Source organism: Amia ocellicauda, chromosome 22 (assembly GCF_036373705.1).
Source record: "Amia ocellicauda isolate fAmiCal2 chromosome 22, fAmiCal2.hap1, whole genome shotgun sequence".
Classification (NCBI taxonomy): Eukaryota; Metazoa; Chordata; class Actinopteri; order Amiiformes; family Amiidae; genus Amia; species Amia ocellicauda.
Window position 1 is genome coordinate 6,575,690 of NC_089871.1, and position 21,540 is coordinate 6,597,229.

The 21,540-nt window shown below is 38.4% G+C and overlaps 1 protein-coding gene across 2 annotated transcripts; it reads right to left on the reverse strand.

The window, feature by feature from the left end:
• Positions 1-262: 262 nt before the first annotated feature.
• On the reverse strand, positions 263-20,719 carry LOC136718184 (integrin alpha-E). 2 transcript variants are annotated; one of them, XM_066695827.1, is made up of 32 exons: positions 20,589-20,717; positions 17,023-17,128; positions 16,586-16,686; positions 16,255-16,322; positions 15,110-15,221; positions 14,797-14,880; positions 14,541-14,600; positions 12,635-12,753; positions 11,898-12,049; positions 11,396-11,549; positions 11,116-11,266; positions 10,927-10,994; positions 10,341-10,464; positions 9,989-10,125; positions 9,550-9,687; positions 8,796-8,999; positions 8,106-8,236; positions 7,641-7,783; positions 6,996-7,147; positions 6,628-6,747; positions 6,176-6,249; positions 5,623-5,764; positions 5,091-5,186; positions 4,868-4,950; positions 4,482-4,562; positions 4,213-4,288; positions 3,996-4,106; positions 3,870-3,905; positions 3,162-3,251; positions 2,535-2,624; positions 1,953-2,063; positions 263-1,404 (listed from the first exon to the last, which is right to left on the reverse strand). In XM_066695827.1, exons 1-32 carry the CDS (start codon positions 20,617-20,619, stop codon positions 1,360-1,362), a joined length of 3,390 nt encoding a protein of 1,129 aa, XP_066551924.1. In that variant the 5' UTR covers positions 20,620-20,717; the 3' UTR covers positions 263-1,359. The 2 variants fall into 2 exon arrangements, 1 of the variants encoding a protein (XP_066551924.1); XR_010805262.1 differs by lacking the exons at positions 263-1,404; positions 1,953-2,063; positions 2,535-2,624; ... (1 more) ...; positions 3,870-3,905; positions 4,482-4,562 and having other exon boundaries at positions 4,088-4,106; positions 20,589-20,719.
• Between the last annotated feature and the right edge of the window lie 821 nt (positions 20,720-21,540).

The following is a 21,540-nucleotide window of genomic DNA, read 5'->3' on the forward strand; positions in this document are numbered from 1 at the left end:
GCTCTCAGATGGACATTATTATTACATGATACATCGCACACAGCAGTGACGCGTAGAGAGAGTTATAAGGGTAGGGGCACATACAGGAAGCAAGGGCGTTGTTAAGCATGGCAGACCAGGGGTGAAATTATTAGGTGTCTACTGAACAGAATAGGTACAATTTTACTCCTTGGTAATATAGTTTTTTATATATGTAAAACAATACTGACTATCCTTTTTGATTTAACGGCGGTAACGTGAAATAAATTACAACCAGGCGAAGTTTGGTAGTCAATGTTAATTTTTATTTACAATTATTCAAAAAACAACAACTAGGATACTGTGCCAGACATTGTCATTTTAAGATCATTGATTCACACACAACCAACGTTGATCAAAAACAGAACAATAAAACCCAATAGAAGACATCTGTTAGGGCAACATTATTAATTAGACTTAGGCCAAATCCAAACACATTTATTTTAAACATACAAATGAAACCATAGCAAAAATTCTAACAAAATACAACATTGCATTCTCTTTTTCATACTTAAAAAATGCACTTGTACGTATCTTTCTGTTCTGTGTTAAACAGTTAGCAGGTTCTATATAAATATTCTATTTGATTCTTAATCCACAGTAAATAGCCAGGAACTTAATCATGTTATGCTATCCCTGTCTGTTAAACAGTAAGGGTCAGCGGCAAGGAACTTTCAGAGTTATTACATGTATCAAATGCTTTAAATTCTGGACTAGTAATAGTTCTTGAAAACTCCATATTGTATTAGAGGCCAAATGTAAGGTATTACTTATAAACTGTACAATCACTTCAGCTGTAGAAGGAATACCTGGGACCCACCTGCAAATCCCAAAGCACAAACCTGCGTCCTATTGCTATTAATTTATTGTAAGTCCACTTTTTTTCTACTTATAAATCAAAACGAGAGACGATGCAAGTTTGTAATTTTAGTCCTTGAAATAATGTATTAGCGCTCTGGCTGCAGACATCTAGGATTATTAGAATAATAAAATCAAATGAAAGCAAAACCTTTTAATAAATTTACACTTTCCATGTACACAGGACACACATTTATGTATTTAAATACTCTGCAAAGCAACAATACTGAGAGGACACAATTAATACACAGAGAAATAATAATGTAATAAAAATGTATACAGACTAGACATCACTGGAATACCATATACATATTATAATATGTATTTAGAGTACCTAACTGTTTTTTCTTCATAATTTTATCTCCTTAATCTCTTGTGTTTGACCTGCTGCTCCTGCTTCAGTGCCGACCTGCGGGGGTTGAGTTAGTGTAGACGTTCAGCTCTACTCCAGGAATGCACAGTTCACTTTGTTTACTCCTTGTCTTACTCTGGTCGCATATCTTTATAACGTCTTCGGAAAAAGCCACACTGGATAATAATAATAATAATAATAATAATAATAATAATAATAATAATATGCAATGGACTAGTGTCTCTTCCAGGGCGTCCCTTGCCTTGAGCCCTGTGTGTGTCAGGTTAGGCTTCACTGTGCCCCTGTACTGGATGAAGTGGTTATTGAAAATGGATGATAAGTTTACTACTACTACTATTATTAATAATAATAATATAGATTCACAAGCATTAAAATAATGTGTTTTGGAAATGACAAAAGCATTTAAATCTGCATCACTTTAACCCCCACCCCACTGGAAGTGATTAACCTTTGGCAGAGGGTGATGATACAATCACTATTGATAGGTGGTAATACAGCTAGTGTCTAATGGGTCTTCTTATCTATGAAGCAGTAACTTGATCCGAGATATCCCCAAGGTAGTGTCCTGTGAGATTCCTACTTTAGGAGGAGATGTGGGCCCTTTCTGTGGAGCACTGCACTACAGGAGAGAGGGTGTGATAACGCAGGTCGATCTGAAATTTAAGCATTCAGCTTGACTCCATACATTCCCCTGAGCGATTACCTTTATTAGTACACAAATGATAAAGGCCAGGAGCAGGAATCCCCCGATGGAGCTCCCGATGATCACGGCCATGGACTTCACCATCGTGAGCTTCTCGATGGTCACCAGCACCTGCAGACCCCATCAGAAAGGGGATGGGGGGGAATGGGGGTCAGGTGATGGAAGTAAAACTGCTTAAATCCTTTCATACACTGCAACAGGTAGTCAAGCACATCGTTTCAAATGCCAACAGCTTCTCTCCTCCTGCTGAGGTTTGAAAATAAACCAAGGATTCGCTCGTGCTTTGGCCAGGCAAAGGTAATTCAGTTGTGTTGCAGACAACTGTGACATGCTTTATGGTTATTAAAGGAGATGTGTTGTGCTCTCAGAGGAAACATGAGCATACTGCCAGCGCTTGCTAGAAGCTCATTCTCTTGAGATTATATATTAAACATCTCTGTGGCATTTGTGGATCAATAAACTCTTGTGGACCACCCTGGTTTTGATTTGTCTCTCTTATCTTGATTGTACACATCAGATCAGCTCATTTGGGTGTATACTGGGTTGCCATTTATATCCATCAAAGAAAGAGATGATTGTTACCTCTTTGGTGTATATCTCTCCTTCTTCTGCTTCATATAGATCATGGTCAAAACTAAGAACAACCGTAGACTTTATGTTCTCATAGCGTTCCTGTGGTTAAAGAGTATTGGTTATACTACAGTTCAGTTCAGTTATAATCCAAAAACCAAAGTACAATTAATGCAAACCTGGAATGTCATTAAGCTGTAAAAGGTAACTAACACTTTGGCACTTTAGACTTGCAATCCCACGTCAGCCTGTTGATTGCAAATACAGTTCAATTGAGTCAATTTAAATTAAACTGCATTTCCAAATTAAATATAGAGATATTATCTAATTCAGCACTCCAAATGGAATTTGATGCAATTAAATCATTTAAATTAATTTCAAAATGTCAATTCCAATTTTGTAACTCTGTGTTTCCATTCCAAATGGAATTAAAATTGACCAATAATGTTTGGAGTTTTGCATCCCAATACTGTCCATTCCAGCTGAGGAAACTACACAGCAGCAATATCTGACTGCATCCACACATCTGGAGGAATACTAGGTCTTCACCTCAGAAAAGCACAAAGCTTTTCAGACAAATGTAAATTGAGTACTGATTCTCTTTTACTGGGAAAAAAGTATAGCAAAACATGTTCTTACCGTAATGTAATAGATCGAAACTTCAGCTTCAACAGAGACGGCCTCCTCTAAGTCTTGCAGTGTGCAGTTGAAGTATATATATCTATTGCCCTAAGTACACACAAATACATACATGAAGCATTGAAGCATTGTCTAGGAAGGGAAGGATTGCATTGCTGAATTAAATATTGATGCACTTGCAAGGTTGTCATTCATGCGGTGTACAAGCATCTAGGGTGATTACTGATAAGGACAAATGTTCAGATTACCCTTCCTTAATCACATTGTTACTAGTGGTTATGACATAGGACACATTGGTTGCACACTTCTGGTAGTGGTCTGCTAGCTAAATTAATTCGCTAGTCGCTATGAAGAAATGTGAACCATATATGTTAAAAACAAGACGATCGTGAGCCGGATGTTGTAAATGAGTAAGGTATAAAAACAGGACAATAGCTAGCACTAGGTGCACTGAGAAAGGGCCATGACTCTGCATCTCTCTGTTACTTTAAATACCAGTGATCTCTGCAAACCTTTCTTCATCAGTACAGCACTGAAATGGTTTTCTTCAAGCAGATAACTGGAAAAGCTTTCTTTGCCGTTAATGAGAAAGCATTTCATTCATTTTCCATTACCAGGGGCCTCGGTATGGCCTTTTCCCAGCCTCTGCTCAGCTGCGTTTTGCTCCATTTTAAGATCAGCACTGTGCTGTTTGACTAGGTTACTTACATTGCTGGGAAGGACTGTGCAGAACGTGGTTTCTCTCTGCAACATATGAAGTCATAAGAAAGAAAATTACAAACCGATCTTAGTGCATTGACTGGGAAGAATTAAGAAATAAAAATAAAAATGTACCTGTTTGAATATCTGGTGCAGCCCTTTGAAGCTTAGCGTTGCGTTTCCACTTGTCAATGGAATGGACATGATTACATTAATTATAGCATTGTACCTGTTTTCTCCTTTAACCTATGAAAGATGTAAACAGTTATTAATGGATACACACATTATATATATATATATATATATATATATATATATATATCAAATATTTATGTGTTAGAGATTTACATGCCTCAAATCCATAGTTGAGTAACTGTTTCTTTCCCATTGTCTGTTCGGTTATGTTCATATACTCTGGGTTAGCCTTTCTGTAATCACACAGAGAAAATATTAATATTGTGTAATGGGTGTACACCATTCTTATACCATCATCTTTCTTTCTTTATGTAATTTCACTTGTGTGCACACAGTACAGTATTGAATTTGGCCTAGCGAGTACCATTCAGATTGTTCTAGAAACCCTGTCCTTCTGGATTCCCTGAATATATTTGTAAAACTTACCCCAAGATGGTGACTCTCAGAGAGTGTTTAATGGGAAACTCAAAGTGTTCTTGTGCCAGTACTTGTAGGCCATGATTCATACTACAGAAAACAAAATGTAAACACAAAACGCAGGGCTGTTTTTGTTTCTCTGCAGAACAAGAAGCTCATTAACTTGTAGTGCCGTTAGATATTCACTTCAGGATATGCAATCAAAATCTATCTGGGTTTTCATTTGGCTCTACTCAATGCAATATATTTAGTGTAAATCCTCTGGCTTTTAGTTGTGTATCACGTCTGTAAAGAGGGCATAGAATGAGGAACCTATTTCCCCATTTTTATTGCTGGATCATACATTTGGATTGGTAATATAACTCATAATGTAAGAGGGAAAACAAAATGCTTACCATGTTAAAGTGACATTGATCAGTGCAGTCCTTAACTCAACTTTCTTATCGGATTCCATCTGCCAGGAGATGGAGAAGTTGGTCTGTACAACAAATAAAAACAGCATGTCAACAACACTTTCCGGTATAGACAGAGAAACAAAGTATAGAAAGCTCTCAATACACACTGAACGGAATTCAGATGTGGCAAGTGTATTTCAGTTTTAATGATCAGTCTACTTACTTCAGCACCCTTCTTAAAAATTGGGTATCTGATTTTGCATGTTAATTGTGAGAAGGAGCCTTGCATTTGATTGTCGCAAGATGTGCCTTCACTCTCCTGTCAAGAAAATTAGTACCTCATTAGTACAGGTAGCAGCTGAGTCACAAATAACAAACAGCCAGTGCTGATATCAAAGTAGGTCTCAATATAGTCATTTTACCACCACAAAAACAATGGCATGCTGTCATAAAGCCCATGTATTATCTATCTGCCACTTGCACAAAGCTAAGGAGCCTCAATACCCATAAATACAGACTATAGGGGTCTGGAAGACAGGAATCCCTCCTCACCCTGCAGCTAGAAAGAAAGAAATGGATATCTAATGTTGACAGTTAGACATGTGAAAGAACAAACATCTGCCTCTATCCCACCATTAACATCCTCGAAGCTACATTACATTAAAAGTAACATAAAAGCACCCAGAAATGAAACCACAAACTACCCTTCTGACAATCTGTGAGAATGGCCATTACAAATGACGAGAAAGCGTTACCGTCGACAAAGATATCTTCTTGTAATGAAGGAAGTTGGGATAAGTTAAGACCAGCGTCGTCTTGTAAGAATCGTCCCCAGTGTTGGAGAGGGCGAAACCCACACTGACATTCTCCGTTGTCCCAACAATGAGCGTGCGCTTCCTGGATAGGACGATCAAAACAGAAACCCAGAAGTCAGTTGTATAAAGACGTTTTATTTTATTTTATACACTTAAATGAGCATTGAGCGAACACGCCCCGGTGTAAGTCAGCCAATGCTTTGCTCCCACTCGTAAGACAGAAATTGCCAAAAGCACCACCTCATCGTGGTGTGCAAAGTATAAAACGAGACTATATTCAGATCCACCTGTTTTGAAACCAGTAACTGAACATTGCTAGTGTATAATTGCTTATTTCTTGTGGTTATAGTGTGAAGTGCTGCGTCATTAATCAATACAAAAAAAAGAAAAGGTGGGCACAGAGGTATCTGTGGTATCAGAGGTATATACAGAGTCAGTATACATATTGTGTGGTCGGCACCCAGTAATTCTAAAGAAAAATTTAAGTCCTTACTGTGGCAGACGGGTTGATAAGGAAACATTTGGAACACATGTTTTCTCGGATCCACAGTTCTTTTCAAACGGAAGCTAAAGAAACAAAGAACAACTGTGAGATGGAGATCCAGATTACCTCGACCTATTACAAAACAAGAAACGATGCACTTTTCTGGATTGATAAGCAAGTTACGTTTTTTTTTACCACAATGGACGACAGTTTTTGTATTTGTGAAGGTGAAAACTGTATTTGATGATAAAATCTCTAACTGTTCGAGTGTGCCATAATCTTTTTGTAAGTGTGTGTCAGAATCAGACAATATTACCAGAATATTAATGTTATGCTTTGTTAATTACACTTAGTGGGCCGAACTGAAAGTTTGCATTAAATTAAAGTTCTGTGCTGCACTTTTACCCATTCAGGAGGGATCTTAGTGCAACAAAAACAAAGACTGTGATGTAGCCCTTTACCTGAACAAAGACTTCCTTTGGACTGAACTTATCCAGGACTCTGAGGGAAGGACCGTCAGAAGTGTAATTTAATGAGAAATTAAACTTGATATTAATGGAGGGGAAACAGTCAGTGCAGCCCTGTGAACAAACAAAGTCCGAGTCAGTCTAATGAAGTATAAGCATTAATAATCCTGGTAGCGATATTCTTTATTGGTTGGGAGAAATGCGTGTCCTTTTCATAACTGTACAACCGATATCAGTGCTGTTTAATGACTACCTGTGGAACAAGTGCCATAAAATAATCGTGCTAACACTCATAATCGGAAACATAACTTTCACTTTGCACTCATGATCGAATACTTCCATTGCCTTATTACAGTACTCACCACAAACAGCAGGGGAAGGATCAAACATTCAGCGTCACTTGTTATGTTAAAAATACCAGAGACTGAGTCGCTGTTTTCGAATGCCAGGCGTTTATTTTCTTCATCGGTATCCAGGTACATATGATATTCGATCGGGAGCGCGCCTTCATCCTCTGAAATGGACCAGCGAACACATGAACAAAGATACGAACAGACAAGAAGCAAGCTGGATCATTCAAAGCGATGTGATAGGGTCATTAACATTATTACCACTGGGGGTAAAATAAACATGGATGGAAGGGACAAAAAAACACCTGCATTCAATGAGCTGCCTTTTGAAAATGAACTCATGAATCAGCTGTCGATTTATACCTGGGGAGTCAAAACTGCATTCCACACATCGATCACAAATCCCCAGAGTTGTCATTTGAGGGTGGCATTCCACTGACCAGAGACCCCTTGAAACTACCCAAGTTTTGTGGGCTTGGAATATGTGAGGACATTTTATTGTAATCCGGGCCTTAGTTTAGCATACTGTATGTTTTGCAAAATGTAAACATTTGAAACAGGTTACAGTACAGGTTTTCTTGGCACAGAAACAATTTCAACACTTGATTACCCAAACATTACCAATTGTCTTATGGAAACCTATAGGTAGAAACTGACCCTGGATGTTTCCTTTAACTGTGTTAAAGCAGATGCGTGACATTATTTCCATCACACTTGATGTTTTGCCACTTTGATGAGACAGAGGAATAACATCAGGTTCTACTGTCACAGCAGGTTTGAAGACGATGACAGGCAGAGATCTAGAAGTAAATACACATACTGTTATATATATTATTAAACTAATTAAGTGCTGAACTCTGAATATATATATATACATATATAAAGAGAGAGAGAGAGAGTTAATGCTTCAACGTATTGTTACAAAGAGGTTTAAGTTTCTAAATAATCAGGAGAAGAAAGTTATTTTAGGTGCATACATTTGCTTTTATAATACACTTATAGCAGTGGTTGTCAACCCTGGTCCTGGGTGTCCTCCTACCCTGCTGGATTTTGTTCCAATCGAGCTCCCAACTACTTAAACATAACTAAACAAGACAGTCTTGGTACTGGGGCCATCCATACCTGAACACTGTCACCTTCCCTAGACTTCCCACACTGACGTCTATCTGTCCATCTCCATCCAAGTCAGAGTGGCCACTCACCGACTGACCAAAAAACTGCAGTCTGGTGTCCACATCAGCCGCAGCTAATCTCTGAAACACATGCAAGGTCTTTATTAGGGAATGGAGTATACCTCAAGACCTGATGTTCGCAAACCACCACATGTAATTGGCTAAAACCCTTCAATGTCTAAAACAGAAATGTATGAATACACACTCAGCATGGTTAACTAGGTGATGAGGCATGGTTAGGAAATTGTCCCTATTTTGGCATATTTATTGCAATGAGGTATAAATAAAACCTGTCAAAATAAGGCATTCACAAGTTCATAAACCCAAATACATAACAAAAGCCCCTTCAGACCTATATGAAAGATGCACATAATAGACCTCAATGACAGGAAATGGCGAGAGCAGAAATAACCCACTGGCTTCCCTGTGAGGATCAATTACTGCAATTGGCCACTAGATGGAGTAGTGATCTAGGCTCAGCATTTAAGTTTGAGGACTATTATTTACTCATGTGTAATAGTACCAAACGATTTATTTATTCAATCATTATGCATATAAAGGAAAACCTTCTTTGGCCAGGTAGTGGTCATATATTTTAACAAGTGTGTATTTCTATAGAAAAAAAAGAAACTATAATTACCTGTGAAAAGTGCTTTCTAATACCCTTTTCATAGCCATTATAAATATAGACACTCCCTGCAGAGTCATCCTCCAGGGGAGCGCCGACAGCAACATCGTTATAGCCATTGCTATCAATGTCTCCGATGATGCCAATCGCCGAGCCAAACCTGGCGAAGCTGTATCTGCCTAAGCCGTGCCACTCGGCCTCCTTTGTGAAAAGACCCTGTGAAGGAAGATGCCCACTTGAAAAGAGATGAGATTTAAGGCCAGCACTGACCCACCCTGCCCACCACCAATCAAGATGCAGTGCTTGAGGGCGGATCCCCATTAGGTAGAAGAAAATATTATTCCCTGTCAAATGGAAAACACCATACAGAGTGGGAGCTGAACTCTGAAACAGGCAGGTTAATTTGAACCAGGCTTATTATTTATGATTATTATTTATTCTTAGCCAGGGCACAGATGGCTTGTTTGTTTACTTCTTTGCTTGCGTTTTGGATCGAACTCTTGATAAATACTGATGCTTGCTCCTTTAAATCCATGCATCATTCTACCTGTCTTTATTTTTATAAAGGGTAAATTGTCCCAGAGAAAATACGTTTCAGTATGGTAGTATACCACATTTGGAAAAATCTAAAACATTAGCTTAAATTAGCCCTTGAAAATAAATATACTTGATTATTTAAAACATGTTTTGATCGTATACCAGAAGATGCACACAATTCATACTGTATAAATGACTGAATCTGCTTTGCTATGTGCAAAGGACTCACCTGGCCCACTCTGTAGACATACACTTTTCCTTCTTCTCCACGTTTATGAAAGAACGGAGCTCCAATTAATAGGAAGTCCGCCTCACGGTTCTTCTCAGTGTCAAGGGCACAAAGTACAGCACCGAAGTAGGAGCCAACCTGTAATTTTTTTTTGTTAAGTATTCGGGTTATGGTTTGTTTTTCACAGCTCAGATTTAGGTTTCAAGTGCACCTTTTAATAACTCAAACCATAATCAGGCCGGTATATTTTAATATGTTAACCTGCATTTGTTAGCACGCTCACTACAAGAGTTGTGATTAGGAAATAACAGTGTCTGCATAAATACTGATTGCCTGGGCTACAACTGATCCACGTCCTAAAACAATCCTATTATGAGGCACTTTCGGCATGTAACCTGGCTGTGCAATGGTGTTCTGTCCTTGAAGAGGATGTACCCACCTGCTCTCCATGGAGTATCTGCTGCACGCTCAACGATTCCCCACCGAAGACCAGCACGCCGCCCGTGAGGTTGCGGCGAGGGGCTCCCGATACAAATACATTGCCATCGCCTCCATGTATGGCAACTACACTGTAGCCTGACAAGGAAAACACAGAACTATCTTCACAAATTGTCTGAATCAAAGCTATTCTTGCTTTACAAAGTGAGTAAATATGCAGTCTACATTAATGGGTTCAACTGGAAGAAAGAGCCACACAAATTGACCAGTCATTATCACAGGAAACAAGAGCTTACCTGCACACAGGTATTGGGTCATCTATGTCATCAAACTGGACGATTCTGAAACCTTACCTAAGTAGGAGTATTTTGCTTCTGTTAAGGATTCATTCAGAAACCTTATTTTGTCATTTGGGCTTCTTAAAATTAATCCGCCATTCCAGTCATAGGCCCCCACAGCACCAAAGAGCACAGAACCCTGAAAGGACCAATAAAACACATCTATAAAACAATACTCAGACGTATGAAACAGTGTTACTTGTTCGTACTGATAGGATGACCTGATTCTATCATGGGCTGCACAAAAAACCTAAATGTTCAAGAAGGTTGTGATATAGGTGAATGCAGAATCTTCACATTCCTCTGCTAATTAAAAAACTGTGATAAAGCAAACTGGAGACATTTGGCTGGAAAAACACCCTGCAATTCCACAATTTAATTAATTCCAAGAAGAAATCGGCAATTAACCAAGACCTAGTGTAAATTAACACAGACAAACAGCATGTGGGAAGGCGTAATGCCACCCTCACTGTGGACACAGCAGACCAAATGGCAGACACAGCAAACCACAAGGTGTGATGTTGGTTATAATAATACCCCAGCAAGGATGCCTGATTTCACATACTGCACAATAAAGCAAAAACAAAAACCTTCAACTCACATCATGAGCAAAGTACGTGCTGAATCCAGCTTCTGAAAGGTCAAAGTGGAACGCTGTTCCCTGCATACCTGCAAAGGAAGAATACACATGACTGCTGCAACTAGTGTTTAGTGTTGACCCGGGTCACTTACTTTCAAAATGTAACTGTAAAAACTAACTCCACATGTCTAACAACAGAACTCGCCACACCTTCGATTCCAGTGATACTGCTTTCAAGCAGCTCCAGAACACCATCCAATGCAGCATAGTTGTCCACCATAAATAAGTGCTTGTCATCTGGGTCTGAAGCAATGTCCTCCAGCTCGCTTCTTGCCTTGCTATTATTGAAATCAGCCCCAACCTGCAATTCAGAACGCTTAGTTATTTCAGGGCATCTGTATTTACAATAAAAGAATGCTTCATAATCTGTGTAATATTACCAGACGCCACATACCAAGTCCATATGCATTCACTGGCGCTGTAGACCTACCCCTATAGCGAAGCGGATTATATTTTCCATTTTTGGCGAGTTCAAAACATCTGTGAGGTTCATTGGATCCAAAAAGATCCTTCCATCCGTCAACACAATGATAATCTTCTGGGTGTTTGGTTTTGACCCATTTTCAGCAACAAAAATATGTTCACTGTCAAATTAAAATTAGTTATAATTAAATTTTACATTTCAGGTTCAAAAATGCTCAGAATAATATATATATATATATATATATATATATATATATATATATATATATAGTGGCCCAGTGCTAGGCTGGGCGAGAGACTGCTGCCTTTAAAAGCCTCTGTGTAATAGTCTCCACATGGGACCCCGTCTATACAGCCTGGACGCTCACCTGACTAACTAACTGGACCCTCACGTGACTAATCTAATCAACCTCAGAACTGGACCAAGCAGATCAAAGCAAATGCTAATGTGTGACATCATAAACTTGCCGGTAATACAGGAGGAGGTTACTGTGGACAGCTGTACTTACAGGACATGATTTATGGCAGAAGCAGTTTTTGTATAGTTGTAGATCTGTTCAATACTCTGCACTTTACTTAGTGCTTGCTGAGCATTTCCAGATTCATTAAGGGACAGTTCAGTTCGTATATCCATTCCATATTGTACAATTGCAAACTCACACTGTTGAACAGAGGAAAATATGTTATTTGGTCATTGTTTTATGTCAAGGACCACAATAGTGCACCCACATTTGCTCATTTTTTGTACCATAATACACAGAAAGAGTGTAATCACTGCATTCTACAAATAGAATTAAATTGCTTTTGGTTGTAGCACTTTTATGCAGTGATTTGACTTATATGCGTCTATAAAGAAAATTCAGGAGCTTTGGCCAAACCCTAATACGACGACGATGGCTGGAGTGTAATAATGCATTTAGATTTGTCTTGAACTCGCTGGCTGAGAGAACGACGGCCTGGTCGTGTGGACTAGGCATTCAGTGGTGTGGAACGGCCGGGGACTGTGAAGGCAGTGTTTGGGGAAGAATGAATGCTGGAAATGTAGTGTTTGAGCCCTGAATGTAGATTTGTATTTACAGGATTGAGGTCTGACCCTTCTCCGGAAATGTTAATAACTCAAAAAAAAAAAAAACTAAAGTAAGATCTGAGATATTTTGCATTCTGTCAATTCTGTTGAAAATAAATTATTACTTTATACAAAACATCCACATATATTTGACATTCTATTACTGAGCCCAGTACTTACATTAGTGCACATTCCCCACACCATCGTCATCACCTTTGTCATGAATATTTTTGCCCTCTCAAAATCTGGCTTCTCAATGCTACCGGAGCCGTCCAGAACAAAGGCGATCTCTGTCCCACCTTAAAACAGAAAGACTTTCCTGAATCATATACACCAATCAGCCATAACATTATGACCACTGACAGGTGAAGTGAATAACACTGATAATCTCGTTATCATGGCACCTGTCAGTGGGTGGGATATATTAGGCAGCAAGTGAACATTTTGTCCTCAAAGTTGATGTGTTAGAAGCAGGAAAAATGGGCAGCGTAAGGATCTGAGCGACTTTGACAAGGGTCAAATTGTGATGGCTAGACGACTGGGTCAGAGCATCTCCAAAACTGCAGCTCTTGTGGGGTGTTCCCGGTCTGCAGTGGTCAGTACCTATCAAAAGTGGTCCAAGGAAGGAAAAGCGGTGAACCAGAGACAGGGTCATGGGCGGCCAAGGCTTATTGATGCACGTGGGGAGCGAAGACTGGCCCGTGTGGTCCAATCCAACAGACGAGCTACTGTAGTTCAAATTGCTGAAAAAGTTCATGCTGGTTCTGATAGAAAGGTGTCAGAACACACAGTTTGTTGCGTATGGGGCTGCGTAGCTGCAGACCAGTCAGGGTGCCCATGCTGACCCCTGTCCACTGCCGAAAGCACCTACAATGGGCACGTGAGCATCAGAACTGGACCACGGAGCAATGGAAGAAGGTGGTCTGGTCTGATGAATCACGAGTTCAAGGACCTACACAATATTAGGCAGGTGGTCATAATGTTATGGCTGATCAGTGTATGTAATGGGTGAGACTGAGTAGTCCTGGGGGTAAGTGGTTGCACCAGTTTTTGCATGATTGAGTTAATTTGGTCCTGATTGCCTGCCTTCTACAACTTGCAGTGGTTCTAGTGGTAAAGATTGCAGCTCATAGCTAAAGGAGACATTCCCTGTTGCAGTCCTCTTTCCCAAGTTTTCCAGTTGGTATTCCACCTGTGGCTTGGTAAGTGACTACACCACTTAAACCCAGCGTGATCCTTGTGATTGTTATATTGTGTACTGATCAATGTCAAATGTTTGTTTAGGATGGGCGTGTGCAATATTTCCTGATCAACTGAGGTAATGTTTTTATTATTGGTAGTTTGTTTTTAAATAAACAGTGGCTGGTGTTTGATAACCTTTCTTTTCTTGTATTTTTTGTAGGAATCCAGGTGTACCAGCCACTGTTTCTTTTAGTGGGTTTTATCTATTTTAAGACTGTATTTTACAATTTCTTTGCGGAGTTAGTGCAACTCTGCGCTTGAAAACTGTATACTTATGTATACCCTTTAATGAGTTATTTGAGAAGTGTGGGGTTTAGCGCTTGGTGTTGCTGACCACTAGATTTAAAAAGTTAATTTACACTTATTTGAGATTTATGCACTGTGTGATTGGATTATTATGGTTTGAGGTTATTTTTTTGAAATTGTTTGGTTGTATTGGTGATTCAGTTATTGCTATTTTTGGTTGTTGTGTGTATTCTCATTTTCTTTTATGGGCTGATCGAAGTGTGCAGAACTCCAGTGACACTCCAACTGAGTATAGATCAACTGTTACCTAGCAAAGAAGATCTTGCAATTTAATATTTTAAATTTCTGTAATAAACTGTAATACTGCACTACTGTCTCTCGTTCCTTCATTAAATTGAAGGGAACCTAGAAGTTGATTTCCCTTTCTTGCCCTCACTATCATTGGGCAAGGGTTACATACATAAAAGAGACATCTGGACAGCTGAGATGTCTGCTGGGCAAACAGCTCCTTCTTGGTAATTATTAGGTCATTAAGAACATCTGATTTGAATTTCAGGGTTCAAAATAAGGACAGGGTGCTCTAGTGCAATGCTGGTACCTTCATCTTCCTCGTCTTCCTTACTAGTGGTTTCTCTCCTTGACCGATGGATAGCAGATTCTGAAACACACATCACATCAACATCAACATCAACATCAACAGTGTATGGGACACCCCACCCAGATACCATACTTGGAGGAAGGCCCCCTACTGTGCAGAATCTCCTCCCAGAGCTGCCTGGTTTCACGAGCAGTGAATATTTACCACACAGAACTAGTAAGTAAATTATATTTTGTAATGAATAAAAGGCAATTACCTGAGCTATCTGCAATGGTCCCTTGTCCTTGTATTTTGTTGTTGTTGTTGTTGTTGCTGTTGGCTTCTTTCATCTGCTCCACAACTAAAATGAAAAATGTATGTAACAGCAGTTCTGTGTTTGGACAACATTAAAAACCCACAGGCTGAAGGACAGAAGAATTTAGCTAATATATTTGATCTAAGCAGGAGAGTGTATTTATATTTCCTTGGCGGGTACAGCATATGTAAGTGATGGAGGCTTCTGTAGCCGCAGTGTTCTTGTTCTTTAAAGAATGGATGATATCTGCTCATACTAATAAAAATATCAATACCCCGGGATGCAGGAGTGAAATCAGAGTCCGAAGTAAAGGCAGAGTTGAAGAAAGTGCAAACTCCATTCAGATCTTCGCTGATGTTCTTGCGTGTCCGATGCTGTTGACACACCTAGAGAGATCAAAACACATTCCCGCTTATAGACACTGCAGCGACCACAGGACTGCGGCCTGTGTTTTGCCTGTATTCCCTTGTCCTTGTCTGTTGCCATAACAAATTGCCATAAATCTATTGTGTTCATTGTTGTTTCAATTTAAAAGGGATTGATCCACTCAACTGCCTTTTTGAACAAGACAGTTGTACTTCATATCCATATTTATAAAGCGTTGAGCAGTTTTTTTCTTTGTGTATTTTTATCTGTCATGTATATTGTCTTTTTAATGTATTGTTTGTCAAACATTCGCATCAAAACACCAAAACTCATGTATTCATGTATTCTGCTTCCTGCAGGGGCCTGGCCTTCCCATAAGCAAAGTAGGACACGGCATCTTCTTTACAATCTTAGCTACTGTAATCTTAAAAAAACAGAACTGCAACTTCAAGTTCGAGATGGGTGTTATGCTGAGAAGTCAGTCTATCACTGACAGCAAGAGGAAGTCTGTGGCCTGACATGCGGTTTCAAGGCTGATGGAATCGTGAGACAAGGCGACTCATTTCTCAATTGTACTCATGATCAGATCCTTCACAGAGCATGCAGACAACCTGGCTGCACCAGAAACGAGACGAGAGTATCGCTGATACTTATCAGCTTGTCAGTCTTAAAACAAATCCATTTTCATTGTATATATTTTATAACTTACTCTGAATTGTATCTGTATAGTGAGGAATGCAGCTGGGAAACTAAATTAATAATACTTGCATATATATTAGACCCATATTTTCAACATTTGATGCTTCATGCAGCTCACCAACATGAATGTTCCACATGACTAACTGACACGCCATTTAAGTACAGAAATGACTCTCTGCCAAATCTTGATATCAGATAAAAACTCTCCTTGACTAATCTGCCTTGTTCACTGCACTTTATTTTCTGAATATAGACATGACTGTTAAAATCTTGACATAATTCCAACATTCAACTTATTTAAAGGAAGTGGTCAATTCTGCAGGGCAAGTAAAAAGGAAAAAAATAAAAACTCACCACATATTTAGATCCATCTGCGTTTCCAGCTGCCGATACTATTGCTTTGGTGAAGGTTTTCTCTCTAGCTACAAAAGATTGGGGAAATAACCTGAATTATCTATATGTTCCTTCAAACACACCCAGTCCATATTTCATAATTTGACACACCCGCCCCCCATCAAAGTAACCCCGGGACTTATTTGACTTCTCTTTCTCCTACCCAGTGGAAACTGACCCTCAAGAACCTGGCTAGTAATTTGCAGTTAGTGAAGGACCTGAAGTGTTGATTTCTTCTTGGCCATAGTGCGCAAATACTAAATGCTGTTTGTGAAAAGGGAGATAGATGTACCTGCAAGACTGATCTCCATACAGTTAGATTTCAGGGTGCAATCATACAGTTCTCCCTTCTGTGCCACATCAGTCCTAACATTGGGAGAAGTGACCAACACCCTGTTGAACACAAGTAGTTTGTCAGCATGTACATTGCAGTTTCATCTTTATTTTCCATAATTTGCAGTAAAATGGCTGATGATAGTCTGAAAAAATTTCAATAGGTAATGATATCATGTCCTCACATCAAAAAACAGAATGAGGAAGTAATAACTGTAAAGATAAATGCTGGAGGTCAAGCACTTACTAAAACCATCTGTTCCGTTACATAATTAACAAAAAATCCCATTGTTAACAAGTTGGTTGTGGCGACAAACCTGCAATGGGATGTATGGTAGCAACTGGTGTTTCACTTCCTCTGTGCTAAATCTGAATCCTGGAGTATAAATCACTCACCCTCTCTCATGCTGAAGGACTGCTTGTCCAAACAAAGTGCTCTTGTTTTGTTCAAAAGTCTTGATTGGTTTGGTATAAATGTTGAAGCTGTCCACTTTATACATCACTGAAAATTCAACAATACTGTACATTAGAATAGCAGTATGTTAACAGTATGTATATATATAATCCTGGTCACTACACACAAAAATGGACAAAACCATTGAATGGATCCCAAGAGATGAAGAAAGCCCTAGAAGATTGCCTAATAAAAGGTGTTGAAATGAAGTAATAAACTTTGCAGACATGACATGGAAAAGGGAAGCTGTAGATCAAAGCAAGTGAAAACATCTTGGGGAGGCCTTTATCCAGCAGTGGATCGATATAGGCTGATGGTGGCGGTGAGGCACATTTGTGTTGGGTGATGGGGATACTAACTGTGCATTATGGAGCTTTAGGGGTGTGCCTATAGCCAAGAACCTCAGTGAGCACTTCCTCTCTCTGAGTCTCAGTGACGTTATGCCCAACGGCATTAAAAGTCCAATTTAAACCACATACATACACACACACACTGGGGCGAGAACCACAGAAATTGATCAGTATTGGTTCAAACATCCTTGGGGTTGGCTACAGCAATGGGGGCAGAGGTGGGATAGTTGGACAAGTGGGGTGCACCTCTCCTCTAGAAATCTAGTCAAATACAGTTATATTATTAGCAACAACATCCAGATTGAAATAATCTCATTGGTTCTTACTCAGTAATACATACAGCAGACCATTTAATAAACAAATAAGTAAGGTCAGACACTTCGCTTGAGATCTGTAATCTAAGGATAACCCCTAATGGTCTGGAAAAAGCACAGACCCAGTTATTGGCTTGATACCTACAGAGTTGTAGGACATCTTGGTATCACAGTTATGATGGAAAATAGGAAGAAAAAGGAACTGATGTCTGCAATACGTCAGACCACTAATGGAACATTATCTTACCGCCTGATTCCTAAATACAAACACACATGTAACCACTTCCTATATCACAGACTTCTAAAAATTCTCTATTATAATAATATTAATTATTATTATTAACTTTCAGTTGAATACTACTATATTCCTCCACTATATAAATAAATGTCCAAATGACACGCTCATATAGTGTTGTAAATCCACAGGAAATTGAGAATTAAATTTGTGTTTTAAAAAGTAATTATAATAAATATGTAATATTCTGTAAAGTCTCTGAAGTCACAAAATAACCAATTACAGTCCTTTTACAGTCCTTCAAGACTTTCAGTGTCTTAGGGGTTAAGAGTAATTGTCTTCAGATTGAAAAAGAACAAAACCCTATATGATCTATATGATCTTGCAAGCTTTCTCATATGTAAGGTACGATATACTGTTAACAAGTTACTTACACAGAAAATCCTGAGACATATGCTATAAAGACACCAGCCATATCCAGGGCGACTTACAGTTGACATGAGTAATGCAAAAGTGCAATAATAAAATGCCAAATTAAAAAAAAAGCCTAATACACGTACAGTTTTAAAATCACATTAAAATGTAGAGTATATATAGTTAATATAAAATACAAAGCAGACGTCCTAGTTCAAGAGGTAACAAGTGCAGACAATGCAGTGAAGTCCTAGACACATCGATGGGTTTGAAAAATACAGGTTTCTCACCAATTAATCTTCTTAAGCAATAGTGAACAGAAACAATATCCATTACTAAAATACATTAGTATTATATTATTAACATGATTATATATTTCAATCATCATTTAGTGTAAGCCCACTAAAAAATGTATAAATGTTGAAGCTGTCCACTTTATACATCACTGAAAATTCAACAATACTGTACATTAGAATAGCAGTATGTTAACATTATGTATATATATAATCCTGGTCACTACACACAAAAATGGACAAAACCATTGAATGGATCCCAAGAGATGAAGAAAGCCCTAGAAGATTGCCTAATAAAAGGTGTTGAAATGAAATAATAAACTTTGCAGACATGACATGGAAAAGGGAAGCTGTAGATCAAAGCAAGTGAAAACATCTTGGGGAGGCCTTTATCCAGCAGTGGATCGATATAGGCTGATGGTGGCGGTGAGGCACATTTGTGTTGGGTGATGGGGATACTAACTGTGCATTATGGAGCTTTAGGGGTGTGCCTATAGCCAAGAACCTCAGTGAGCACTTCCTCTCTCTGAGTCTCAGTGACGTTATGCCCAACGGCATTAAAAGTCCAATTTAAACCACATACATACACACACACACTGGGGCGAGAACCACAGAAATTGATCAGTATTGGTTCAAACATCCTTGGGGTTGGCTACAGCAATGGGGGCAGAGGTGGGATAGTTGGACAAGTGGGGTGCACCTCTCCTCTAGAAATCTAGTCAAATACAGTTATATTATTAGCAACAACATCCAGATTGAAATAATCTCATTGGTTCTTACTCAGTAATACATACAGCAGACCATTTAATAAACAAATAAGTAAGGTCAGACACTTTGCTTGAGATCTGTAATCTAAGGATAACCCCTAATTGGTCTGGAAAAAGCACAGACCCAGTTATTGGCTTGATACCTACAGAGTTGTAGGACATCTTGGTATCACAGTTATGATGGAAAATAGGAAGAAAAAGGAACTGATGTCTGCAATACGTCAGACCACTAATGGAACATTATCTTACCGCCTGATTCCTAAATACAAACACACATGTAACCACTTCCTATATCACAGACTTCTAAAAATTCTCTATTATAATAATATTAATTATTATTATTAACTTTTCAGTTGAATACTACTATATTCCTCCACTATATAAATAAATGTCCAAATGACACGCTCATATAGTGTTGTAAATCCACAGGAAATTGAGAATTAAATTTGTGTTTTAAAAAGTAATTATAATAAATATGTAATATTCTGTAAAGTCTCTGAAGTCACAAAATAACCAATTACAGTCCTTTTACAGTCCTTCAAGACTTTCAGTGTCTTAGGGGTTAAGAGTAATTGTCTTCAGATTGAAAAAAAAACAAAACCCTATATGATCTATATGATCTTGCAAGCTTTCTCATATGTAAGGTACGATATACTGTTAACAAGTTACTTACACAGAAAATCCTGAGACATATGCTATAAAGACACCAGCCATATCCAGGGCGACTTACAGTTGACATGAGTAATGCAAAAGTGCAATAATAAAATGCCAAATTAAAAAAAAAGCCTAATACACGTACAGTTTTAAAATCACATTAAAATGTAGAGTATATATAGTTAATATAAAATACAAAGCAGACGTCCTAGTTCAAGAGGTAACAAGTGCAGACAATGCAGTGAAGTCCTAGACACATCGATGGGTTTGAAAAATACAGGTTTCTCACCAATTAATCTTCTTAAGCAATAGTGAACAGAAACAATATCCATTACTAAAATACATTAGTATTATATTATTAACATGATTATATATTTCAATCATCATTTAGTGTAAGCCCACTAAAAAACACACACACAAATACAGCACACCAGAGGTCTGAAATTTCAAATACATAAAAAAAAGCGAAAGATACACTTACCGATTAACCAAAGGATATATCCAATTTCCATTTTGTCAAGTTTACAATGGTAAATAATTGAATTAAAGATGCGACGTGAGAGCCGCGCTCAGACGCAGGCGCTGCAGGAGCATTAGCTGGTGTGACGTGCAGCTCACAGCTGAAGTTTCACTTACACCTCTCCTCATCTTCTTATCATGTCTAACTCCGTATGACTGTAACCTATTTTAATTAATTGTAAAACTCGAGAAAACATTCAGTCTACTGTCGTATGGCTTACTGCTCCTGCAATATTGATTCATATAGCCTATTGAGCATTTTAATACTTTCTATTCTATTTATTTTTTGTCACCTTTGCATAGGTTTTTGAATTATAATTTCTTAAAAATCTCTCCTTGAGTTTATTTTTTGGAGTGGACACGTCCGGCCGTTTGTGAGCGCATGTGGGAATAGCTCCTTGAAGTGTTAAAAGATTAATTATATACAAGCAGCATGTGGATTATCTTGGATACAATGTACTTTCCTTACAAAGAACGGTCCGGTCTCCTGATCTGTTTTCTGTGTATGGAAACATTCATTACATTTAATTACGAACAAATTATATAAATATATCAATCAGGCACGACATGTTCATCATTGTTTAACTGAATTTAACAGGTTTGCATAATGTATTCAACATAAAGATTATCATTGGAATGCATTATAACATCTGAAGCATTAACATTTGACATTTTCCTTAAAAAACTGTAACTGTAACCATGTACAGTATTTCTGATACCATTGTACATACTAGCAAAGTCAACATTATTAAAGCCATGCTGTCCAAGTTTTCTCATAGTCTTATAATTTAGAATATCTGTTTCATATGTCCTCTTTAAGTGGTTCTGCATTGTTTGTCATTCTAATTGAGAAGGAATTGCTGAAGGAATAGCAGCAGCTGGGACAGGGGTGCTGGCGAGGAGCGCCTTAAAGA